Here is a 27,084-nt window from a genome sequence, read left to right as displayed (position 1 = left end):
GATCTTCACTCGGGCCTGCAGGGACACTCAGTGGTCACTCCATGGTCACTCGGTGGTCACTTTGTGGTCATTCCATGGTCATTCTATGGTCACTCAATGGCTACTCAAGGGATTAGTCAAGGGTCACTGGAACTGTGTCACCACCAAGGCCAGGATCTTCACTCGGGCCTGCGGGGACACTCAGTGGCCATTCTATGGTCATTCAATGGTCACTCGGTGGTCATTCAATGGTCATTCCATGGTCACTCAGTGGTCATTCCATGGTCATTCTATGGTCACTCAAGGGATTAGTCAAGGGTCACTCAAGGTTCACTGGAACTGTATCACCACCAAGGCCAGGATCTTCACTCGGGCCTGCGGGGACACTCAGTGGTCATTCTATGGTCATTCAATGGTCACTCGGTGGTCACTCCATGGTCACTCAGTGGTCATTCCATGGTCACTCAATGGCTATTCAAGGGATTAGTCAAGGGCCACTCAAGGTTCACTGGAACTGTGTCACCACCAAGGCCAGGATCTTCACTCGGGCCTGTGGGGACACTCAGTGGTCACTCCGTGGTCACCTTGTGGTCATTCCATGGTCATTCTATGGTCACTCAATGGCTACTCAAGGGATTAGTCAAGGGTCACTGGAACCGTGTCACCACCAAGGCCAGGATCTTCACTTGGGCCTGTGGGGACACTCAGTGGTCATTCTATGGTCATTCAATGGTTACTCGGTGGTCATTCAATGGTCACTCAGTGGTCATTCTATGGTCATTCAATGGTCATTCAGTGGTCATTCCATGGTCACTCAAAGGCTACTCAAAGGATTAGTCAAGGGTTGCTCAAGGGTCACTGGAACTGCGTCACCACCAAGGCCAGGATCTTCACTCAGGCCTGCGGGGACACTCAGTGGTCATTTTATGGTCATTCAATGGTCACTCGGTGGTCATTCAATGGTCATTCAGTGGTCATTCAATGGTCACTCAGTGGTCATTCCATGGTCATTCAATGGCTACTCAAGGGATTAGTCAAGGGCCACTCAAGGTTCACTGGAACCATGTCACCACCAAGGCCAGGATCTTCACTCGGGCTTGCGGGGACACTCAGTGGTCACTCCATGGTCACTCGGTGGTCACTTTGTGGTCATTCCATGCTCATTCCATGGTCACTCAACGGCTACTCAAGGGATTAGTCAAGGGTTACTGGAACCGTGTCACCACCAAGGCCAGGATCTTCACTCGGGCTTGCGGGGACACTCAGTGGTCACTCCATGGTCACTCAGTGGTCACTTCGTGGTCATTCCACGGTCATTCAATGATCACTCCATGGTCACTCAATGGCTACTCAAGGGATTAGTCAAGGGTCACTCAGTGGTCACTCCATGGTCACTCAGTGGTCACTTCGTGGTCATTCCACCGTCATTCAATGATCACTCCATGGTCATTCAAGGGATATCAAGGGATTAGTCAAGGGTCACTCAGTGGTCACTCCATGGTCACTTATTGGTCACTCAAGGGTCATTCAAGGGTTCCCTGGGGGTGTTTCCAGGGGAATTCTGGGGGTATCCCAGGTGTGCCCAGGGTTGTCCCAGGTGTATCCCAGGTGTGCCCAGGGTTGTCCCAGCTGTTCCCAAGTGTATCCCAGCTGTTCCCAGGTGTGCCCAGGGTTGTCCCAGCTGTTCCCAAGTGTATCCCAGGTGTTCCCAGGTGTATCCTAGGTGTGCCCAGGGTTGTCCCAGCTGTTCCCGAGTGTATCCCAGGTGTTCCCAGGTGTATCCCAGGTGTTCCCAGGGTTGTCCCAGCTGTTCCCAAGTGTATCCCAGGTGTGCCCAGGGTTGTCCCAGCTGTTCCCAAGTGTATCCCAGGTGTGCCCAGGTGTATCCCAAGTGTGCCCAGGGTTGTCCCAGGTGTTCCCAAGTGTATCCCAGGTGTTCCCAGGTGTATCCCAGGTGTGCCCAGGGTTGTCCCAGGTGTTCCCAGGTGTATCCCAGGTGTTCCCAGGTGTTTCCCAGGTGTGCCCAGGGTTGTCCCAGGTGTATCCCAGGTGTTCCCAGGTGTATCCCAGGTGTGCCCAGGTGTATCCCAGGTGTGCCCAGGGTTGTCCCAGCTGTTCCCAAGTGTATCCCAGGTGTTCCCAGGTGTATCCCAGGTGTGCCCAGGGTTGTCCCAGGTGTTCCCATGTGTATCCCAGGTGTGCCCAGGGTTGTCCCAGCTGTTCCCAAGTGTATCCCAGGTGTTCCCAGGTGTATCCCAGGTGTGCCCAGGGTTGTCCCAGGTGTTCCCATGTGTATCCCAGGTGTGCCCAGGGTTGTCCCAGCTGTTCCCAAGTGTATCCCAGGTGCACCCAGGATTATCCCAGGTGCCTCCAGGTGTACCCCAGGGCTATCCCAGATGCCCCCAGGATTATCCCAGGTGCGCCCAACTGTATCCCAGGTGTACCCAGGTGCCCCCAGGTGTATCCCAGGGCTATCCCAGGTGTCCCAAGGGTTATCCCAGCTGCACCCAGGGCTATCCCAGGGGTGCCCAGCTGTATCCCAGGTGCACCCAGCTGTGTCTCAGGTGTACCCAGGTGCCCCCAGGGCTATCCCAGCTGTGCCCAGCTGTATCCCAGGTGCCCCCAGGGTTATCCCAGGTGCCCCCAGGGTTATCCCAGCTGTGCCCAGCTGTATCCCAGCTGTGCCCAGGTGTATCCCAGGTGCCCCCAGTGTTATCCCAGGTGCCCCGAGCTGTGCCCAGCTGTATCCCAGCTGTGCCCAGGGTTATCCCGGGTGCCCCCAGGTGTGCCCAGGTGTATCCCAGGTGCACCCAGCTGTGTCTCAGGTGTACCCAGGTGCCCCCAGGGTTATCCCAGCTGTGCCCAGCTGTATCCCAGGTGTGCCCAGCTGTATCCCAGGTGCCCCCAGGGCTATCCCAGCTGTGCCCAGCTGTATCCCAGCTGTGCCCAGGGTTATCCCGGGTGCCCCCAGGTGTGCCCAGGTGTATCCCAGGTGCACCCAGCTGTGTCTCAGGTGTACCCAGGTGCCCCCAGGGTTATCCCAGGTGCCCCCAGGTGTGCCCAGGTGTATCCCAGGTGCCCCCAGGGTTATCCCAGCTGTATCCCAGCTGTGCCCAGGTGTATCCCAGGTGCCCCCAGGGCTATCCCAGCTGTGCCCAGGTGTATCCCAGGTGCCCCCAGGGTTATCCCAGCTGTGCCCAGCTGTATCCCAGCTGTGCCCAGCTGTATCCCAGGTGCCCCCAGGGCTATCCCAGCTGTATCCCAGCTGTATCCCAGCTGTGCCCAGGTGTATCCCCGGTGCCCCCAGGGTTATCCCAGCTGTATCCCAGCTGTGCCCAGGTGTATCCCGGGTGCCCCCAGGTGTGTGGCGCGCACCTGGGCGGCCCCGCTGGCCGCCACGGCCCTCTCGGAGCGCAGGATGCGGCGCACGGCGCCGAGCTTCAGCTTCTCCACCTGCACCTCGCTGAGCGGCTTCAGCACGTCCCCGAGGCGGAACACCTTCTTCCTGCCGCCCGCGCCCGCCAGCCTGTGGGGACACCGGGGACATCAGGGTCACCAGGAGACTGAGGGGACAGTGGGGACAGTGACAGGACACTGGGGACAGTGACAGGACACTGGGGACAGTGACAGGACACTGGGGACACTGGGGACTTCAGCACGTCCCCCAGGCGGAACACCTTCTTCCTGCCGCCCGCGCCCGCCAGCCTGTGGGGACAGTGAGGGGACAGTGAGGGGACAGCGGGGTCACCAGGACAGTGAGGGGACACTGGGGACAGTGAGGGGACACTGGGGACAGTGACAGGACACTGGGGACAGTGACAGGACACTGGGGACACTGGGGACTTCAGCACGTCCCCCAGGCGGAACACCTTCTTCCTGCCGCCCGCGCCCGCCAGCCTGTGGGGACAGCGAGGGGACAGCGGGGTCACCAGGACACTGAGGGGACACTGGGGACAGTGAGGGGACACTGGGGACAGTGACAGGACATTGGGGACACTGGGGACTTCAGCACGTCCCCGAGGCGGAACACCTTCTTCCTGCCGCCCGCGCCCGCCAGCCTGTGGGGACAGTGAGGGGACAGTGAGGGGACAGCGGGGTCACCAGGACACTGAGGGGACAGTGGGACAGTGACAGGACACTGGGGACAGTGACAGGACACTGGAGACAGTGACAGGACACTGGGGACACTGGTGACAGTGACAGGACACTGGGGACACTGGGGACTTCAGCATGTCCCCAAGGTGGAACACCTTCTTCCTGCCGCCCGCGCCCGCCAGCCTGTGGGGACAGTGACGGGACAGCGAGGTCACCAGGACAGTGAGGGGACACTGGGGACAGTGAGGGGACACTGGGGACAGTGAGGGGACAGTGGGGACAGTGACAGGACACTGGGGACAGTGACAGGACACTGGGGACTTCAGCACGTCCCCGAGGTGGAACACCTTCTTCCTGCCGCCCGCGCCCGCCAGCCTGTGGGGACAGCGAGGGGACATCGGGGACAGTGAGGGGACACTGGGACAGTGAGGAGACACTTGGACAGTGAGGGGACACTTGGACAGTGAGGAGACACTTGGACAGTGAGGCCATCAGGGGATAGAGGGGACAGCGGGGTCACCAGGGGGACACCAGGGGACACTGGGGTCACCAGGGACATTGGGGTCATCGAGGGTAACATTAGGTCATTGGGGGGGACATCAGGGGGGACACTGGGGATATCCAGGGGGACACTGAGGTCAGTGGGGGGACATTGGGGTCACCCGGGGGACACCAGGGTCATCCAAAGGGACATCGGGGTCACCAGGGGGACAGCAGGGTCATCCAAAGGGACATCGGGGTCATCCTGGGGGACATCGAGTCATTGGGGTCACCCAAAGGGACATCAGGGTCATCCAGAGGGACATCAGGGTCACCAGGGGGACAGCAGGGTCATCCAAAGGGACATCGGGGTCACCAGGGGGACACCCGGGTCATCCAGAGGGACATCAGGGTCACTAGGGGGACAGCAGGGTCACTGGGGTCATCTGGGTCACCAGGAGGACACCAGGGTCATCCAGAGGGACATTGGGGTCATCCTGGGGGACATCGGGTCATTGGGGTCACCCAAAGGGACATCAGGGTCTGCGGGGGGACGGTGGGGTCATGAGGGAGGACATGGGGTCATTGGGGTCATTGGGGTCACAAGGGGGACACCAGGATCATCCAGAGGGACATCGGGGTCACCAGGGGGACATCAGGGTCATCCAAAGGGACATTGGGGTCCATGGGGGGACAGCGGGGTCACTGGGGTCACCAGGAGGACACCAGGGTCATCCAAAGGGACATCGGGGTCACCAGGAGGACACCAGGGTCATCCAAAGGGACATCAGGGTCACTGTGGGGACATCGGGGTCATCCAGAGGGACATTGGGGTCACCAGGAGGACACCAGGGTCATCCAGAGGGACATCGGGGTCACCAGGGGGACACCAGGGTCACTGGGGTCACCAGGGTCATCCAGAGGGACATCGGGGTCCATGTGGGGACAGCGGGGTCACTGGGGTCATCGGGGTCACCAGGAGGACACCAGGGTCATCCAGAGGGACATCAGGGTCACCAGGGGGACACCAGGGTCACTGGGGTCACCAGGGTCATCCAGAGGGACATCGGGGTCACCGTGGGGACGCCGGGGACACCGGGGGGGACACGTCCCACCCCACACCCTCTCCAGGGGCCCAGCCCGCACTGACCGCGGCTGCGTGGCCGGCATGATGGGCTCGGGCCGGCGCTTGGCCTGGGGGGTCTCGTCCGGCAGCCCCGCGGCCGAGCCGTGGGCGCCCAGCACGGCGATGGCCTGGCCCTGGCCCAGCGCCGACAGGCGCCGCTTGATGAGCACGGCGTCCGGCTTGGCCACCTTCTCCTCCTTGGGCTCCTCGCGCAGCAGCTTGGTCTGCTCCACGCCTGGGAGGGAGAAATTGGGGTGGGGATGGGGAAATTGGGAGTGGGGATGGGGAAATTGGGACGGGGAAATTGGGGTGGGGATGGGGAAATTGGGGTGGGGAAATTGGGGTGGGGATGGGGAAATTGGGATGGGGAAATTGGGGTGGGGATGGGGAAATTGGGGTGGGGATGGGGAAATTGGGAGTGGGGAAATTGGGGTGGGGATGGGGAAATTGGGGTGGGGAAATTGGGAGTGGGGATGGGGAAATTGGGGTGGGAGGGAGAAATTGGGACATGGAAATCGGGGTGGGGATGGGGAAATTGGGGTGGGGATGGGGAAATTGGGGTGGGGAAATTGGGGTGGGGATGGGGAAATTCGGGTGGGGATGGGGAAATTGGGATGAGAATAGTCAAATTGGGTGGGGACGGGGAAATTGGGGTGGGGACGGGGAAATTGGGGTGGGGACGGGGAAATTGGGGGAGGAAATTGGGGTGGGGATGGGGAAATTGGGGGAGGAAATTGGGGTGGGGACGGGGAAATTGGGGGAGGAAATTGGGGTGGGGATGGGGAAATTGGGATGGGGATGGGGAAATTGGGAGTGGGGATGGGGAAATTGGGATGGGGATGGGGAAATTGGGATGGGGATGGGGAAATTGGGATGGGGAAATTGGGGTGGGGATGGGGAAATTGGGGTGGGGATGAGGAAATTGGGGTGGGGATGGGGAAATTGGGAGTGGGGATGGGGAAATTGGGATGGGGAAATTGGGGTGGGGACGGGGAAATTGGGGTGGGGATGAGGAAATTGGGGTGGGGATGGGGAAATTGGGAGTGGGGATGGGGAAATTGGGGTGGGGATGGGGAAATTGGGTGGGGATGGGGAAATTGGGAGTGGGGATGGGGAAATTGGGAGTGGGGATGGGGAAATTGGGATGGGGAAATTGGGGTGGGGACGGGGAAATTGGGGTGGGGAAATTGGGGTGGGGATGGGGAAATTGGGGTGGGGACGGGGAAATTGGGTGGGAATGGGGAAATTGGGATGGTGAAATCAGGGTGGGGACAGGGAAATCGGGGTGGGGACGGGGAAATCGGAGTGGATTCCACCCAAAACTTCCCAAATCCACATTCCAACCTTGGATTCCACCAAACCCTCATTCCAACCTTGGATTCCACCAAACCCTCATTCCAACTTTGGATTCCACCAAACCCTCATTCCAACCTTGGATTCCACCAAACCCTCATTCCAACCTTGGATTCCACCCAAAACCTCCCAAACCCTCATTCCAACCTTGGATTCCACCAAACCCTCATTCCAACCTTGGATTCCACCAAACCCTCATTCCAACCTTGGATTCCACCAAACCCTCATTCCAACCTTGGATTCCACCAGACCCTCATTCCAACCTTGGATTCCACCAAACCCTCATTCCAACCTTGGATTCCACCAAACCCTCATTCCAACTTTGGATTCCACCAAACCCTCATTCCAACCTTGGATTCCACCAAACCCTCATTCCAACCTTGGATTCCACCAAACCCTCGTTCCAACTTTGGATTCCACCAAATCCTCATTCCAACCTTGGATTCCACCAAACCCTCATTCCACCCCAATTTTCGCCCCTCTTTGGAGCCAAAATCCCCCAGTTCCCCCCTCAGGTGACCCCCAAAACCCAACCGACCTCGCCCCAGCTGGGAGAATTCCACCCCAGCCCCGATTTCTCCCAAATCCCGCCCGAGCTGCGGGCCCGGGGTTGTCCCTGACCTGGCCCCAGCCCGGCCGCCGTCATCTGGGTGGCCATCAGTCGGGCCAGGTGCTTGATCTGCGCCTCGGTGCCCGCCGACTCCACCGGCGTGTAGGTGGCCTGGAAGGAGGCGGGCATGGCCTCGGGCAGGTACACCATGCTGATCAGCACCTGCGGGGACAGCGGCCCGAAAACCACCTCAGGGACCCCGAAAGCACCTCAGGGACACCAAAAACACCTCAGGGACACCAAAATCATTATCAGGGACACCAAAAACACCTCAGGGACACCAAAAATTCCTCAGGGAACCCAAAACCACCTCAGGGACCCCGAAAGCACCTCAGGGACACCAAAAACCTCAGGGAACCCAAAAACACCTCAGGGACTCCAAAAACACCTCAGGGAACCCAAAAACACCTCAGGGAACCCAAAAACACCTCAGGGACACCAAAAATTCCTCAGGGAACCCAAAACCACCTCAGGGACCCCGAAAGCACCTCAGGGAACCCAAAATCATTATCAGGGACACCAAAATCACCTCAGGGAACCCAAAAACACCTCAGGGACACCAAAAACACCTCAGGGACACCAAAATCATTATCAGGGACACCAAAAACACCTCAGGGAACCCAAAAACACCTCAGGGACACCAAAAGCACCTCAGGGACTCCAAAAACACCTCAGGGACACCAAAATCACATCAGGGAACCCAAAACCACCTCAGGGACACCAAAATCATTATCAGGGACACCAAAATCACCTCAGGGAACCCAAAAACCCCTCAGGGAACCCAAAACCACCTCAGGGAACCCAAAAACTCCTCAGGGACACCAAAAGCACCTCAGGGACACCAAAATCACCTCAGGGAACCCAAAATCATTATCAGGGACACCAAAATCACCTCAGGGACTCCAAAAACATCTTAGGGACACAAAAATCACCTCAGGGACACCAAAATCACCTCAGGGACACCAAAAACCCCTCAGTGACACCAAAATCACCTCAGTCACACCAAAATCACCTCAGGGACCTCCAAACCACCTTGGAGAGCCCAGGAGTGTCCTGAAGAGCACCTCAGGTCCCCCAGAGTGTCCCCAACACCCTCCAAGAGCCACCCCAGAAGTGTCCCCGAGGCCGATGTCCCCTCCCTGACCAGGTTGGGGACATCCCTGGGTCCAGGGCAGGTGACACCACCCCAAAGCCACCCCAGAAGTGTCCCCGAGGCCGATGTCCCCTCCCTGACCAGGTTGGCCACGTTCTCGGGGGTCAGCAGGGGCTGCAGGAACTCGGCCGTGATGTCGGTGTCCGAGGGGACGGTGACAGCTCCGGCCGCTTTGGCCACGGCCACCGCCGGCGCCTCCAGGTCCTTGTCCTCGTCATCCTCGCCCAGGGGTGGCTCTGAGGGGACACGGGAAGGTCCTCGAGTGTCCCCAAGGGGCCACCAGCAGGAGGTGGGGGACACTGGAGGGTCACTGGTGGCGTCCTCCTGGAGGATCTGAGGGACCTTTAGTGTCACCTCCCCTCGCCCAGTGTCACCGGGAGGGACCGGGATGTCACCAACTGCCCCCAAAAACGACTGGGATGGCCCTGGGTGACACTGGGAGGACACTGGGTGGGGTTTAATGCCACCACCCGTCCCCATGAGGTCACCAGGATGCCCTGATGACCACCACCACCATGGGAGAGGTGACAATGATGGCACCACAGGGGAGGTGACAAGGCCGATGCCACCGCAGCTCGAGGGTGGCATCGGGCTCGTCCCAGGGCCACTTCCAGAACCCTCTGATGGCCACCATGGCCACCACCACCCACCCTGAACCCACCACACCCCTGATGCCACCACAGAGGAGGTGCCACCACGGGCTCTCACCGATCTTCATCTTCTTAAGGGTGACCTAAGGCTCATCATGAGACCATCCCTGATGGCCACCATGGCCACCACCACTCACCCTGAACCCACCACATCCCTGATGCCACCACAGGGGAGGTGCCACCACGGGCTCTCACCGATCTTCATCTTCTTGAGGGTGATGTCGGGCTCATCATGAGACCATCCCTGATGGCCACCATGGCCACCACCACCCACCCTGAACCCTGATGGCCACCACCACCCACCCTGAACCCACCACAGCCCTGATGCCACCACAGGGGAGGTGCCACCACAGGTTCTCACCGATCTTCATCTTGAGGGCGGCGTCGGGCTCGTCATGAGACCATTCCTGATGGCCACCATGGCCACTACCACCCACCCTGAACCGTGATGATCACCATGGCCACCACCACCCACCCTGAACCCACCACATCCCTGATGCCACCACAGGGGAGGTGCCACTGGTGCCACCACGGGTTCTCACTGATCTTCATCTTCTTGAGGGTGACATCAGGCTCATCATGAGACCATCCCTGATGGCCACCATGGCCACCACCACCCACCCTGAACCCACCACATCCCTGATGCCACCACAGGGGAGGTGCCACCACAGGTTCTCACCGATCTTCATCTTCTTAAGGGTGACATCAGGCTCATCATGAGACCATCCCTGATGGCCACCATGGCCACCACCACCCACCCTGAACCCTGATGGCCACCATGGCCACTACCACCCACCCTGAACCCTGATGGCCACCATGGCCACCACCACCCACCCTGAACCCACCACATCCCCGATGCCACCACAGGGAAGGTGCCACTGCTACCACCACAGGTTCTCACCGATCTTCATCTTGAGGGCGGCGTCGGGCTTGTCATGAGACCATCCCTGATGGCCACCATGGCCACCACCACCCACCCTGAACCCACCACGTCCCTGATGCCACCACAGGGGAGGCGCCACTGGTGCCACCACGGGCTCTCACCGATCTTCATCTTCTTGAGGGCGGCATCAAGCTCATCCCAGGGCCACTTCCAGAACCCCCTGATGGCCACCATGGCCACCACCACCCACCCTGAACCCACCACATCCCTGATGCCACCACAGGGGAGGTGCCACCACAGGTTCTCACCGATCTTCACCTTCTTGAGGGCGGCGTCGGGCTCATCATGAGACCATCCCTGATGGCCACCATGGCCACTACCAGCCACCCTGAACCCACCACATCCCTGATGCCACCACAGGGGAGGTGCCACTGGTGCCACCACGGGCTCTCACCGATCTTCATCTTCTTGAGGGTGGCGTCGGGCTTGTCATGAGCCCATCCCTGATGGCCACCATGGCCACCACCACCCACCCTGAACCCTGATGGCCACCATGGCCACCACCACCCACCCTGAACCCTGATGGCCACCACCACCCACCCTGAACCTACCACATCCCTGATGCCACCACAGAGGAGGTGCCACCACGGGCTCTCACCGATCTTCATCTTCTTAAGGGTGACCTAAGGCTCATCATGAGACCATCCCTGATGGCCACCATGGCCACCACCACTCACCCTGAACCCTGATGGCCACCACCACCCACCCTGAACCCACCACATCCCTGATGCCGCCACAGGGGAGGCGCCACTGGTGCCACCACGGGTTCTCACCGATCTTCATCTTCTTGAGGGTGACATCAGGCTCATCATGAGACCATCCCTGATGGCCACCATGGCCACCACCACCCACCCTGAACCCTGATGGCCACCATGGCCACCACCACCCACCCTGAACCCTGATGGCCACCATGGCCACCACCACCCACCCTGAACCCTGATGGCCACCATGGCCACCACCACCCACCCTGAACCCACCACATCCCTGATGCCACCACAGGGGAGGTGCCACCACGGGTTCTCACCGATCTTCATCTTCTTGAGGGCGGCGTCGGGCTCGTCATGACACCATTCCTGATGGCCACCATGGCCACTACCACCCACCCTGAACCGTGATGGCCACCATGGCCACCCTGAACCCTGATGGCCACCACCACAGGGGAGGTGCCACCGGTGCCACCATGGGTTCTCACCGATCTTCACTTTCTTGAGGGTGGCGTTGGGCTCGTCATGAGACCATTCCTGATGGCCACCATGGCCACTACCACCCACCCTGAACCGTGATGATCACCATGGCCACCACCACCCACCCTGAACCCTGATGATCACCATGGCCACCACCACCCACCGTGAACCCACCACATCCTCGATGCCACCACAGGGAAGGTGCCACTGCTACCACCACAGGTTCTCACCCATCTTCATCTTGAGGGTGGCGTCGGGCTCATCATGAGACCATCCCTGATGGCCACCATGGCCACCACCACCCACCCTGAACCCTGATGGCCACCATGGCCACCACCACCCACCCTGAACCCACCACATCCCCGATGCCACCACAGGGAAGGTGCCACTGCTACCACCACAGGTTCTCACCCATCTTCATCTTGAGGGTGGCGTCAGGCTCATCATGAGACCATCCCTGATGGCCACCATGGCCACCACCACCCACCCTGAACCCACCACATCCTCAATGCCACCACAGGGGAGGTGCCACCACGGGTTCTCACCGATCTTCATCTTCTTGAGGGCGGCGTCGGGCTCGTCGCGCGGGCGCTTGCGGGCCTCGCGGGGGCTGGGCATGCTGCGGGCGATCTCGGCCTGCGGCGTGCCCAGGTCCACCAGCAGCGTGGTGATCTGCGGCTGGAAGTCGCCCGAGGACGGGTGCCGCAGGACGCTCAGCAGGTGCAGCTTCAGGTTCTTCCGCACGCTGCTCACCTGCGACTTGGCCAGCGTGGGCGGCAGGTTGGCTACCAAAGGGGGACACGGGGTTAGGGACACCTGGGGACACCTGGGGACACCTGGGGACACCCGGGGACAGCTGGGGACAGCTGGGGACACCTGGGGACAGCTGGGGACACCTTGGAATTGGCCAGTGTCAGGGGCAGGTTGGCTACCAGGAGGGACAGGGTGTTAGGGACACCTGGGGACACCAGGAGACATCAAGGGGACACCAAGGTACACGAGAGGACATCAAGGGACACCAGGGACGTTACTGTGGAGGGTCTCGTAGGCCTGGATGACCTCGGCCATGAACATGGGGTGACCAAGGGACACCAGGGGACACGAAGGGACACCAAGGGGACACCAGGGGACACCGGGGACGTTACCATGGAGGGTCTTGTAGGCCTGGATGACCTCGGCCATGAGCATGGGGTGACCAAGGGACACCAGGGGACACCAAGGGGACACGAAGGGACACCGGGGACGATACCATGGAGGGTCTCATAGGCCTGGATGACCTCGGCCATGAACATGGGGTGACCAAGGGACACCAGGGGACACCAAGGGGACATGAAGGGACACCAAGGGGACACCAGGGGACACCGGGGACATTACCATGGAGGGTCTCGTAGGCCTGGATGACCTCGGCCATGAACATGGGCCGCTGGCGGGCGATGGTGGCCAGCGAGCCGAGCGCGGCCGTCAGGTTGATGCTGGAGATGGCCGGGTGCACCATGAACTTGAGCAGCTGCTCCAGCGCCGCCTTGCCCTCCTCCCACAGCACGTCTGGGGACAGCGGGGACACGCCAGCGTCACCGGGGCCACCGACCCGTGGGGAGGCCACCGAGGTCCCACTTCAAGGGGTCAGTGGGGTCACCCCACCCCAAATGCCCCCCACTCGCTGGACTCGATGATGGGGTGATGCCATTCCCGATCCCATTCCTGACCCCAACCCCGATCCCAATCTCACTCCCATTCCCAATCCCATTCCTGACCCCAACCCCGATCCCAATCTCACTCCCATTCCCAATCCCATTCCTGACCCCAACCCCGATCCCAATCTCACTCCCATTCCCAATCCCAATCCCATTCCCAACCCCCCTCACTGTGCTTGATGACGGGGTGACCCCAATCCCATTCCCGACCCCAATCTCAACCCCATTCCCAATTCCATTCCCATTCCCAATCCCATTCCCAACCCCAATCCCATTCCAGACCCCAATCCCATTCCCAACCCCAATCCCATTCCCAACCCCAAACCCATTCCCAATCCCATTCCCATTCCCATTCCCATTCCCATTCCCATTCCCAATCCCATTCCCAACCCCAATCCCATTCCAGACCCCAATCCCATTCCCAACCCCAATCCCATTCCCAACCCCAAACCCATTCCCAATCCCATTCCCATTCCCATTCCCATTCCCATTCCCATTCCCATTCCCAATCCCATTCCCAACCCCAATCCCATTCCCATTCCCATTCCCAATCCCATTCCCAACCCCAATCCCATTCCCATTCCCATTCCCATTCCCATTCCCATTCCCAATCCCAATCCCATTCCCAACCCCAACCCCAATCCCATTCCCATTCCCATTCCCAACCCCAATCCCAATCCCAATCCCACTCCCAACCCCCCTCACTGTGCTTGATGACGGGGTGACCCCATTCCCATTCCCATTCCCAATCCCATTCCCATTCCCATTCCCGACCCCATTCCCATTCCTGACCCCATTCCCACTCCCACTCCCAACCCCCCTCACTGTGCTCGATGACGGGGTGACCCCAATCCCATTCCCGACCCCAATCCCATTCCCAATCCCACTCCCAACCCCAACCCCCCTCACTGTGTTTGATGACGGGTGACCCCGATCCCATTCCCAATCCCATTCCCATTCCCATTCCCAACCCCAACCCCATTCCCAACCCCAACCCCATTCCCAATCCCATTCCCGACCCCAATCCCATTCCCATTCCCATTCCCACTCCCACTCCCAACCCCCCTCACTGTGCTTGATGACGGGGTGACCCCAATCCCATTCCCAACCCCAATCCCATTCCCGATCCCATTCCCGACCCCAATCTCATTCCCAACCCCAATCCCATTCCCATTCCCAACCCCACTCCCACTCCCATTCCCACTCCCATTCCCCCTCACTGTGCTCGATGACGGGGTGACCCCATTCCCATTCCTGACCCCAATCCCAATCCCATTCCCATTCCCACTCCCACTCCCACTCCCACTCCCAACCCCCCTCACTGTGCTTGATGATGGGGTGACCTCAATCCCATTCCCGACCCCGATCCCATTCCCAACCCCAATCTCAATCCCATTCCCCTTCCCACTCCCATTCCCAATCCCAATCCCATTCCCATTCCCACTCCCACTCCCACTCCCATTCCCCCTCACTGTGCTCGATGACAGGGTGACCCCATTCCCATTCCCATTCCCATTCCCATTCCCAATCCCACTCCCACTCCCACTCCCACTCCCACTCCCACTCCCACTCCCAACCCCCTCACTGTGCTTGATGACGGGGTGACCCCATTCCCATTCCCATTCCCATTCCCAATCCCATTCCCATTCCCATTCCCATTCCCATTCCCAATCCCATTCCCACTCCCACTCCCACTCCCACTCCCACTCCCAACCCCCTCACTGTGCTTGATGACGGGGTGGTCCCGCGGGATGCGCTCCAGGCTGACGTCGTTCTCGTGCCGCTTGGGCACGTCGGAGTCGGCCGTGCGGGGGGACAGGGTGACGATCAGCCCCTCCACGAACTTGATGGCGTGCGTGCGGATGCCGTCGTTGTCCGAGTCCAGCAGCAGGATGATGTCGCTGGCCATGGAGGACATCATCTCCCAGCACGCCTCCTGCAGCTCGCTGATCACCTTGGACTTCACCATCCACTGCCCGCCCCGGGGGAAAAAAAAAACAAACCCCGGGAATGGGCGGAAAAGGGGAAAAAAAAAAAATAGTTATTTTTAGCGGGTAATTACGGTAATTGGGCTGAGCGTCAAGGAGATAGAAGGGAGTTTATACGGGTAATTACGGTAGTTGGTAGTGAGTATTGAAGCCATTTTTATGGGTAATTACGGTAATTGCCTTGGATATCAAACCCTTTTTTATGCATAATTATGGTAATTGGTAATGAATATTAAACCCATTTTTATGGGTAATTATGGTAACTACCTTGGATATCAAACCCTTTTTTATGCATAATTATGGTAATTGGTAATGAATATTGAACCCATTTTTATGGGTAATTACCTTGGATATCAAACCCTTTTTTATGCATAATTATGGTAATTGGTAATGAATATTAAACCCATTTTTATGGGTAATTATGGTAACTACCTTGGATATCAAACCCTTTTTTATGCATAATTATGGTAATTGGTAATGAATATTGAACCCATTTTTATAGGTAATTACGGTAATTGCCTTGGCTAGCAAACCCTTTTTAATGCATAATTATGGTAATTGGTAATGAATATTAAACCCATTTTTATAGGTAATTATGGTAATTACCTTGGATATCAAACCCTTTTTAATGCATAATTATGGTAATTGGTAATGAATATTGAACCCATTTTTATGGGTAATTACCTTGGATATCAAACCCTTTTTTATGCATAATTATGGTAATTGGTAATGAATATTAAACCCATTTTTATGGGTAATTATGGTAACTGCCTTGGATATCAAACCCTTTTTTATGCATAATTATGGTAATTGGTATTGAATATTAAACCCATTTTTATAGGTAATTACGGTAATTGCCTTGGATATCAAACCCTTTTTTATGCATAATTATGGTAATTGGTATTGAATATTAAACCCATTTTTAAGGCTAATTACGGTAGTTGAATTGCCTATCAAAGCCGTTTTTATGTATAATTATGGTAATTGGTATTGAATATTAAACTCATTTTAATGCGTAATTACAGCAATTGTATTGGCTATTAAAGCCTTTTTATGGCTAATTACCGCAATTAGTATCGAATATTAATACCATTTTAATGGGTAATTACGGTAGTTACATGGGCTATTAAAGCCTTTTTTTATGGATAATTACGGTAACTGTATTGGTTATTAAAGGCTCCTTTAATGTGCAATTACGGTAATCAGTTTCAAATATTAAGGTCATTTTTATGCATAATTATGGTAATTAATGCTGAATATTAGGGCTGGCTTTATTTGTAATTACAGTAATTAGCACCAAATATTACAGCCATTTTAACGTGTAACTACGGTAATCGTATTGGACGTTTTTTCAACGTGCAATTACGGTAATTAGCACCAAATGTTAAACCCGTTTTGATGTGTAATTAATGTAATTGGTATAAATATTAAAGCCATTTCTCGTGCCGTTATGGTAATTATAATGAATATCAAAATTACATTAATGCTATTTTTATGTAAAATTACAGTAATTCTATTAAATACTAAAAATATTTTTTATGTATAATTACAGCAATTGCTATAAAATATTAAGGCTATTTTTGCATGTAATTACAGTAACTATTAAACATTAATATACAATTTTTAATACACTAAATAATTATATTAGCAATCATAACTACGATATATTACCAATTTGAAATTAATAACGCAACTGCATAACTCCCCGAAACCAAACAACAATAAACATGTAAATAATTAAATTTTACACTTATTAACTGAATATAATCAAGCGCTAATATTTCCTATCGGCACCATTAATAAAAACCCATTAACGAACATTAATTAGCTCAGCGCCCCCTTTCCAGAACCACCGGATTGAGTCAAATAATCTGAATTTCCCCGCGGGTTTGGAGTAGAAACTCGCGGTTTTTTTTAAACCAAACAACAATAAACAGGTAAATAATTAAATTTTACACTTATTAATTAAACATAATCAAGCGCTAATATTTCCTATCGGCACCATTAATAAAAACCCATTAACGAACATTAATTAGCTCAGCGCCCCCTTCCCAGAACCACCGGATTGAGTCAAATAATCTGAATTTCCCCGCGGGTTTGGAGTAGAAACTCGCGGTTTTTTGCGCCGGGGCCGCAGCGGAGCCCCCGTGGTGTCCCCAGGTGTGTCCCCAGGTGTGTCCCCAGGTGTGTCCCCAGGTGGCCTCACCTGCAGGGCCACCTTGTAGAGCTGGGTCATGGTCAGGATGGCCTTTTTGACCACGTTGACGTTCTCGTCCTTGAGCAGCATGTTCAGGTTGGCGACGAGCTTCAGCAGCAGCTCGATGTCCCTTTTGCTGCGGGGGCGCGGGGTCAGCCCGGCCCCGCCCCACGGCTCCGAATTCCCATGGGAATGGCCCAAAATTCCCATGGGAATGGCCCGAAATTCCCATGGGAACGGCCAAAAAATTCCCATTGAAATGGCCCGAAATTCCCATTGAAACAGCCAAAAAATTCCCAACGAAACGGCCAAAAAATTCCCATGGGAATGGCCCAAAATTCCCACCGAAACGGCCAAAAAATTCCCATGGGAATGGCCCAAAATTCCCATGGGAACAGCCAAAAAATTCCCACCGAAATGGCCAAAAAATTCCCAACGAAACGGCCAAAAAATTCCCATGGGAATGGCCCAAAATTCCCACGGGAATGGCCCAAAATTCCCATCGAAATGGCCAAAGAATTCCCACCAGAATGGCCCAAAAATTCACACAGAAACGGCCAAAAAATTCCCATGGGAATGGCCAAAAAATTCCCACCGGAATGGCCCTGAATTCCCATCGAAACAGCCAAAAAATTCCCATGGAATTGGCAAAAAATTCCCATGGGAACGGCCCAAAATTCCCACCAAAACGGCCAAAAAATTCCTATGGGAATGGCCCAAAATTCCCACAGAAACAGCAAAAAAATTCCCATGGGAATGGCCCAAAATTCCCCCTAAAATGGCCAAAAAATTCCCACCAAAACGGCCAAACATTCCCCCTGAAATGGCATCAAAATTCTCATGGAAACAGCCCAAAATTCCCCCTGAAATGGCCAAAAAATTCCCATGGGAATGGCCAAAAAATTCCCACCGGAACGGCCCAAAATTCCCATGGAAACAGCCCAAATTCCAATGGAAATGGCCCCAAAATTCCCACCGAAAGGACCCCAAAATGGCCCCAAAATTCCTCCAAAAACCCCAAATCCGCCGTTTTTTCCCCCAAATCTCACCACGCCTCCTCGATGAATCCCACCACGAATTTCCGCACCTCGATGGATTTGTCGGCCTGGAAGGCGATGATTTCCTGCGGAGGGACGGGGGTCACTGCGGGGTGGGGGAGCCCCAAATCCCCCCAAATTCACCCCAAATCCATCCCAAATCCATCCCAAATCCATCCCAAATCCATCCCCAAATCCCCCCAAATTCCCCCAAATTCACCCCAAATCCATCCCCAAATCCATCCCCAAATTCACCCCAAATCCATCCCAAATTCCCCCAAATCCATCCCCAAATCCATCCCAAATACATCCCAAAATTCACCCCAAATCCCCCCAAATCCATCCCAAATCCCCCCAAATTCATCCCAAATCCATCCCAAATACATCCCAAATCCATCCCAAAATTCACCCCAAATCCATCCCGAATTCCCCCCAAATTCACCCCAAATCCCCCCAAATCCATCCCAAATCCATCCCCAAATCCATCCCAAATACATCCCAAATACATCCCAAAATTCACCCCAAATCCCCCCAAATTCATCCCCAAATCCACCCCAAATCCATCCCAAAATTCACCCCAAATTCCCCCAAATCCATCCCCAAACTCCCAAAGCCATCCCAAATTCCCAAATCCATCCCAAACTCCTCCAAATCCATCCCAAATTCCCAAAGCCATCCCAAATTCCCAAATCCACCCCAAACTCCCCCAAATCCATCCCAAACTCCCAAATCCACCCCAAACTCCCCCAAACCCATCCCAAACTCCCCCAAATCCATCCCAAATTCCCAAATCCATCCCAAATTCATCCCAAATTCCCCCAAATTCACCCCAAATCCATCCCAAATCCATCCCAAATTCACTCCAAACCCATCCCAAACTCCCACAAATCCACCCCAAATTCCCCCAAACCCACCCCAAATTCCCCAATCCATCCCCAAATCCATCCCCAAATCCATCCCAAATCCATCCCAAACTCCCAAACCCACCCCAAATTCCCCCAAATCCACCCCAAATTCCCAAATCCACCCCAAATTCCCCCAAATTCACCCCAAATTCCCCCAAATCCACCCCAAATTCCCCCAAATCCATCCCAAATTCCCAAACCCATCCCAAATTCCCAAATCCACCCCAAATTCCCCCAAACCCACCCCAAATTCCCCCAAATCCATCCCCAAATCCCCCCCAAATCCCCCCGAATTCCCAAATCCACCCCAAATTCCCCCAAATCCATCCCAAACCCACCCCAAACTCCCAAATCCCCCCGAATTCCCAAATCCCCCCGAATTCCCAAATCCCCCCGAATTCCCGGCTCCCCGCTCACATCCAGGAAGTTGTCCAGCAGCGTGGGGTCCTTGTTGATGATCAGCTCCTGCACCTGGGACAGGAGGGGACACGTGGGGACACCCAAGGGACACGTGGGGACACCCGGGGACACCCAGGGGACACCCGGGGACACCCAGGGGACACCCAGGGACACCCAGGGACACCCAGGGGACACCCAGGGGACACCCGGGGACACCCAGGGGACACGTGGGGACACCCAGGGGACACCCAGGGGACACGTGGGGACACCCAGGGGACACGTGGGGACACCCAGGGGACACCCGGGGGACACGTGGGGACACCCAGGGACACCCAGGGGACACCCAGGGACACCCAGGGGACACCCGGGGGACACCCGGGGGACACCCAGGGGACACCCGGGGACACCCAGGGGACACCAAGGGACACCCAGGGGACACCCGGGGACACCCAGGGGACACCCAGGGGACACGTGGGGACACCCGGGGACACCCAGGGGACATGTGGGGACACCCGGGGACACCCAGGGGACATGTGGGGACACCCGGGGACACCCAGGGGACACCCAGGGGACACCCGGGGGACACGTGGGGACACGTGGGGACACCCGGGGACACCCGGGGACACCCAGGGGACACCCGGGGGACACCCGGGGACACCCAAGGGACACCCAAGGGACACCCAGGGGACACGTGGGGACACCCGGGGGACACCCAGGGGACACCGCCACCTCCTCCCAAATCCCACTTCCCACCCCAATCCCAATTTCCTCCCCCAAAATCCCAATTTTTCCCCGAAATTCCACATTTTCCCACCTCAAATCTCCATTTCCCCCTCGCTCCTCCCCTAAATTCCACTTTTTCCCACCCGTTCTTCCCCAAATCCCAATTTTTTCCCCCCAAATTCCACATTTTCCCACCCCAATCCCAATTTTCCCCCCTAAATTCCCTTTTATTGCCCAAATCCCCCTCACTCCTCCCCTAAATTCCACTTTTTCCCACTCATTCCTCCCCAAATCCCAATTTTCCCCCACAAATCCCACCTGAATTCCACCTTTTCCACCCAAATCCCATTTTTCCCCAAAAAGAAATCCCTTTTTTCCCTCCAAAATCCCATTTTCCTCCCACAAATCCCAATTTTTCCCCAAAAAAATCCCCTTTTCTTCCCCCAAAATCCCATTTTCCTCCCCCAAAATCCCATTTTCCTGCCCCAAAATCCCAATTTTCCTGCCCCAAAATCCCATTTCCCCCCCCAAAATCCCGCATTTTCCCCCCTCAAATTCCCATTTTTTCCCCCAAATTCCCATTTTCCCCCCTCAAATTCCCATTTTTTGCCCCAAAATCCCATTTTTTGCCCAAAAATCCCATTTTTTGCCCAATCTCACCTGTTTCAGGATGGTGATTTTCCCCTCGCTCCCGATCAGCGCCGCCTGGTTCAGCAGCTCCACCACCTGGGCACGGAATTTTTCCCTTTTTTTCCCATTTTTTCCCCAATTTTTTCCATTTTCCCCATTTCCCCCCGTTCCGAAGTGCTCCTCCCGTCCCCCCAATCCCCATTTTTCCCATTTTTTACCCATTTTTTCCCATTTTCCCCGTTTTTTCCCCGTTCCGAGGTGCTCCTGCCATCTCTCCCACCCCCATTTTTCCCATTTTTCCCGTTTTTTGCCCATTTTTTTCCATTTTCCCCGTTTTTTCACCCGTTCCAAGGTGCTCAGCCATTCCCCCATCCCCATTTTCCCGTTTTTCACCCATTTTTTCCCATTTTCCCCGTTTTTTCACCCATTCCAAGTTGCTCCTGCCATCCCTCCCACCCCCATTTTCCCATTTTTTCACCCATTTTTTCCCATTTTCCCCGTTTTTTCACCCATTCCAAGTTGCTCCTGCCATCCCTCCCACCCCCATTTTCCCCGTTTTTCACCCATTTTTTCCCGTTTTCCCCGTTTTTTCCCCGTTCCGAGGTGCTCCTCCCATCCCGCCATCCCCATTTTTCCTGTTTTTCACCCATTTTTTCCCATTTTTTCCCATTTTTTACCCGTTCCGAGGTGCTCCTCCCATCCCCCATCCCCAATTTTCCTGTTTTTCACCCATTTTTTCCCATTTTCCCCGTTTTTTCCCCCATTCCGAGTTGCTCCTCCCATCCCCCATCCCCATTTTCCCATTTTTTCCGTTTTTCACCAATTTTTTCCCATTTTCCCCGTTTTTTCCCCGTTCCGAGGTGCTCCTCCCATCCCCCCACCCCCATTTTTCCCATTTTTTCACCCATTTTTTCCCATTTTCCCCGTTTTTTCCCCCATTCTGATTTGCTCCTCCCATCCCCCCATCCCCATTTTCCCATTTTCCCGTTTTTCACCCATTTTTTCCCGTTTTCCCCATTTTTTCACCCGCTCCAAGGTGCTCCTCCCATCCCCCCATCCCCATTTTCCCATTTTCCCGTTTTTCACCCATTTTTTCCCGTTTTCCCCGTTTTTTCACCCGTTCCGAGCTGCTCCTCCCATCCCCCCATCCCCATTTTCCCATTTTTCCCGTTTTTCACCCATTTTTTCCCGTTTTCCCCGTTTTTTCCCCCGTTCCGAGGTGCTCCTGCCGTCCCCCCATCCCCATCTTCCCATTTTTCCCGTTTTTTGCCCATTTTTTCCCGATTTCCCCGTTTTTTCACCCGTTCCGAGGTGCTCCCGCCGTCGCTGCCGGGCTCCTCCTCGCTGGGCCGGGGGCTCGGCCCCTCCTGACCCCCGGCCATGGCCCCGGAGCTGAAAGAGACCCCAGACCCAAAATGGGACCCCAGACCCAATTGGGGACCCCAGACCCAAATGGGACCCCAGACCCAATTTGGGACCCCAGACCCAATTGGAGACCCCAGACCCAAATGGGACCCCAGACCCAAATGGAGACCAGACCCAATTCCGGACCCCAGACCCAATTGGGGACCCCAGACCCAAATAGAGACCCCAGACCCAATTGGGGACCCCAGACCCAATTAGAGCCCCAGACCCAATTGGAGACCCCAGACCCAAATTGGGACCCCAGACCCAATTGGTGACCCCAGACCCAATTGGTGACCCCAGACCCAAATGGGGACCCCAGACCCAATTGGAGACCCCAGACCCAAATGGGGACCCCAGACCCAATTGGGGACCCCAGACCCAAATAGAGACCCCAGACCCAATTGGGGACCCCAGACCCAATTAGAGCCCCAGACCCAATTGGAGACCCCAGACCCAAAATGGGACCCCAGACCCAAATACGGACCCCAGACCCAATTGGAGACCCCAGACCCAAATGAGACCCCAGACCCAAATAGAGACCCCAGACCCAAATGGGACCCCAGACCCAAATGGAGACCCCAGACCCAATTGGAAACCCCAGACCCAAATAGGGACCCCAGACCCAAATTGGGACCCCAGACCCCAATGGGGACCCCAGACCCAATTGGGGACCCCAGACCCAATTGGGGACCCCAGACCCAGTTGGAGACCCCAGACCCAATTGGAGACCCCAGACCCAATTTGGGACCCCAGACCCAAATGGGGACCCCAGACCCAATTGGGGACCCCAGACCCAAATAGAGACCCCAGACCCAAATGGGGACCCCAGACCAGAATAGGGACCCCAGACCCAAATGGAGACCCCAGACCCAATTGGAGACCCCAGACCCAAATGAGACCCCAGACCCAATTTGGGACCCCAGACCCAAATGGGGACCCCAGACCCAAATGGAGACCCCAGACTCAAATTGGGACCCCAGACCCAAATGGGGACCCCAGACCCAAATGGGGACCCCAGACCCAATTGGAGACCCCAGACCCAAATGGGACCCCAGACCCAAATGGGGACCCCAGACCCAAATGGGGACCCCAGACCCAATTGAGACCCCAGACCCAAATGGGGACCCCAGACCCAAATGGGGACCCCAGACCCAAATTGGGACCCCAGACCCAAATGGGACCCCAGACCCAAATGGGGACCCCAGACCCAATTGAGACCCCAGACCCAAATGGGGACCCCAGACCCAAATTGGGACCCCAGACCCAAATGGGACCCCAGACCCAAATGGAGACCCCAGACCCAATTGGAGACCCCAGACCCAATTGGGGACCCCAGACCCAAATGGGGACCCCAGACCCAATTGGAAACCCCAGACCCAAATAGGGACCCCAGACCCAAATTGGGACCCCAGACCCCAATGGGGACCCCAGACCCAATTGGGGACCCCAGACCCAATTGGGGACCCCAGACCCAGTTGGAGACCCCAGACCCAATTGGAGACCCCAGACCCAATTTGGGACCCCAGACCCAAATGGGGACCCCAGACCCAATTGGGGACCCCAGACCCAAATAGAGACCCCAGACCCAAATGGGGACCCCAGACCAGAATAGGGACCCCAGACCCAAATGGAGACCCCAGACCCAATTGGAGACCCCAGACCCAAATGAGACCCCAGACCCAATTTGGGACCCCAGACCCAAATGGGGACCCCAGACCCAAATGGAGACCCCAGACTCAAATTGGGACCCCAGACCCAAATGGGGACCCCAGACCCAAATGGGGACCCCAGACCCAATTGGAGACCCCAGACCCAAATGGGACCCCAGACCCAAATGGGGACCCCAGACCCAAATGGGGACCCCAGACCCAATTGAGACCCCAGACCCAAATGGGGACCCCAGACCCAAATGGGGACCCCAGACCCAAATTGGGACCCCAGACCCAAATGGGACCCCAGACCCAAATGGGGACCCCAGACCCAATTGAGACCCCAGACCCAAATGGGGACCCCAGACCCAAATTGGGACCCCAGACCCAAATGGGACCCCAGACCCAAATGGAGACCCCAGACCCAATTGGAGACCCCAGACCCAATTGGGGACCCCAGACCCAAATGGGGACCCCAGACCCAATTGAGACCCCAGACCCAATTGGAGACCCCAGACCCAAATGGAGACCCCAGACCCAAATTGGGACCCCAGACCCAAATGGGACCCCAGACCCAAATGGGACCCCAGACCCAATTGGAGACCCCAGACCCAAATGGGGACCCCAGACACAAATAGGGACCCCAGACCCGAATAGGGACCCCAGACCCAAATAGGGACCCCAGACCCAATTGGAGACCCCAGACCCAAAATGGGACCCCAGACCCAAATTGGGACCCCAGACCCAAATGGAGACCCCAGACCCAAATGGGGACCCCAGACCCAAATTGGGACCCCAGACCCAAATGGAGACCCCAGACCCAATTGGGGACCCCAGACCCAATTGGAGACCCCAGACCCAAATGGGGACCCCAGACCCAAATTGGGACCCCAGACCCAAATGGAGACCCCAGACCCAAATGGGGACCCCAGACCCACATAGGGAGCCCAGACCCAAACTGGGACCGCAGACCGTTATCGCCCCCTATCGATCCCCTATCGATCCCCTATAGCCCCCTATCCATCCCCTATCGCCCCCCTATCGATCCGCTATCGATCCCCTATCGCCCCCCTATCGATCCCCTATCGCCCCCCCAGCCGCGCTCTCCCGCCGCCCCCCAGCCCCCCCCAGGCCCCGAGCCCCCTCCCCACCTTTGCAGCCCCCCTATCGATCCCCTATTGATCCCCCATAGCCCCCTATCAATCCCCTATCGCCTCCTATCGATCCCTATCTCCCCCCAGCCGCGCTCTCCCGCCGCCCCTCAGCCCCCCCCAGGCCCCGAGCCCCCTCCCCACCTTTAGAGCCCCCCTATCGATCCCCTATCGATCCCTTATCGCCCCCTTATCGATCCCCACCCCTCCCCCACCCTCTCACCGCCTGCCGCGCGCGCCGCCGCTCCCCCCCGCGCGCCGCAGTGACGTCACCGCCGCGCGCCGCCGAGGGGGCGGGGCCAGGCGCGGGGAGGCCCCGCCCCTTCGCTGACGTCACGCGGGAAAGCGCGCGATGGGACAACCGCGCGGGGGGGAACCCCAAAATCTCGGGAAAGCGCCCCAAAAATCCTGCCACGAGACCCCCCCCCAAAATAGCGGGACCACCCTGAGACCCCCCCCCAAAATAGCGGGGCCACCCTGAGACCCCCCCCCAAAATAGCGGGACCACCCTGAGACCCCCCCCCCAAAATAGCGGGACCACCCTGAGACCCCCCCAAAATAGCGGGACCACCCTGAGACCCCCCCCCAAAATAGCGGGACCACCCTGAGACTCCCCCCGAAATAGCGGGACCCCCCTGAGACCCCCCCCCCAAAATAGCGGGACCACCCTGAGACTCCCCCCGAAATAGCGGGACCACCCTGAGACCCCCCCCCCAAAATAGCGGGACCACCCCCCAAAGAGGGACCTCACAGGGACCCCTCCCCAAAATAGGGACCCCCCTTCAAAACAGGGACCCCCCCTCAAAATAGAGACCCCCCCTCAAACAGGGACCCCCCCTCAAATTAGGGATCTCTCAGGGACCCCCCCTCAAAATAGGGACCCCCCCCCAAAATAGAGACCCCCCTCAAACAGGGACCCCCCCTCAAATTAGGGATCTCTCAGGGACCCCCCCCTCAAAATAGAGACACCCCCCCAAAGAGGGACCTCACAGGGACCCTTCCCCAAAATAGGGACCCCCCCTCAAATTAGGGACCCCCCCCCCAAATAGGGACCTCTCAGGGACCCTTCCCCAAAATAGGGACCCCCCCCTCAAAATAGAGACCCCCCCTCAAATAGGGACCCCCCCAAATAGGGACCTCTCAGGGACCCCCCCTCAAAATAGAGACCCCCCCTCAAATAGGGACCCCCCCTCAAATAGGGACCCCCACCTCAAATTAGGGATCTCTCAGGGACCCCTCCTCAAAACAGGGACCCCCCCCAAATAGGGACCTCTCAGGGACCCCTCCCCCAAAATAGAGACCCCCCCCTCAAAATAGAGACCCCCCCCTCAAAATAGAGACCCCCCCTCAAAATGGGACCTCTCAGGGACCCCTCCCCAAAATAGGGACCCCCCTTCAAAACAGGGACCCCCCCCAAATTAGGGATCTCTCAGGGACCCCTCCCCAAAATAGGGATCCCCCTTCAAAACAGGGACCCCCCCCAAATAGGGATCTCTCAGGGACCCCCCCCTCAAAACAGGGACCCCCCCTCAAATTAGGGACCTCTCCGGTCCTCCCCCTCCCCGCTGTTCTTTGTCCCCCCCTCCATCTCAACATGGTACGGCCCAAGCCACGCCCCGTTTTCGGCCTCGTCCAATCAGCGCCGCCGCTTCCTCCGGCCACGCCCCCCCGCGCGAGCCACGGGCAGCGAGGTGCGAAGGGGGAGGGGGGGAGTCACGGGACCCCCAAAAA

The 27,084-nt window shown here is 56.8% G+C and overlaps 1 protein-coding gene and 1 long non-coding RNA gene across 6 annotated transcripts in view; both read right to left on the bottom strand.

Annotated features, from left to right (window-relative positions):
* The window catches only part of SYMPK (symplekin scaffold protein), a 53,302-nt gene extending 27,675 nt beyond the window's left edge, over positions 1-25,627 (bottom strand). For 4 of the 5 annotated variants that reach the window (XM_085564856.1, XM_085564858.1, XM_085564860.1 and 1 more), the window contains exons 1-13: positions 25,577-25,627; positions 22,448-22,538; positions 21,177-21,242; positions 19,812-19,865; positions 18,502-18,575; positions 17,462-17,588; positions 14,990-15,239; positions 12,948-13,118; positions 12,119-12,358; positions 8,878-9,032; positions 7,655-7,805; positions 5,705-5,915; positions 3,355-3,505 (exon numbers count right to left, since the gene is read on the bottom strand). In XM_085564856.1, the coding sequence (XP_085420982.1) occupies positions 3,355-3,505; positions 5,705-5,915; positions 7,655-7,805; positions 8,878-9,032; positions 12,119-12,358; positions 12,948-13,118; positions 14,990-15,239; positions 17,462-17,588; positions 18,502-18,575; positions 19,812-19,865; positions 21,177-21,242; positions 22,448-22,528 (1,731 nt within the window). In that variant the 5' untranslated portion in view covers positions 22,529-22,538; positions 25,577-25,627. Of the gene's footprint in view, positions 1-3,354; positions 3,506-5,704; positions 5,916-7,654; positions 7,806-8,877; positions 9,033-12,118; positions 12,359-12,947; positions 13,119-14,989; positions 15,240-17,461; positions 17,589-18,501; positions 18,576-19,811; positions 19,866-21,176; positions 21,243-21,823; positions 21,869-22,447; positions 22,539-25,576 lie in introns of those variants that run through there. The other variant, XM_085564857.1, reaches the window with a different exon arrangement.
* LOC146764410 (uncharacterized) lies at positions 7,830-8,866 on the bottom strand. Its single transcript, XR_014950872.1, has 3 exons — positions 8,132-8,866; positions 8,032-8,051; positions 7,830-7,913 (listed from the first exon to the last, which is right to left on the bottom strand). It is a non-coding gene; the product is annotated as an uncharacterized LOC146764410 (long non-coding RNA).
* Positions 25,628-27,084: the final 1,457 nt, after the last annotated feature.

This window comes from Lonchura striata, chromosome 34 (genome assembly GCF_050655825.1).
Source record: "Lonchura striata isolate lonStrDom1 chromosome 34, ASM5065582v1, whole genome shotgun sequence".
Taxonomy (NCBI): Eukaryota; Metazoa; Chordata; class Aves; order Passeriformes; family Estrildidae; genus Lonchura; species Lonchura striata.
The sequence above is the reverse complement of the archived record's forward strand: the minus strand, read 5'-3'. Positions and strand labels throughout refer to the sequence as shown.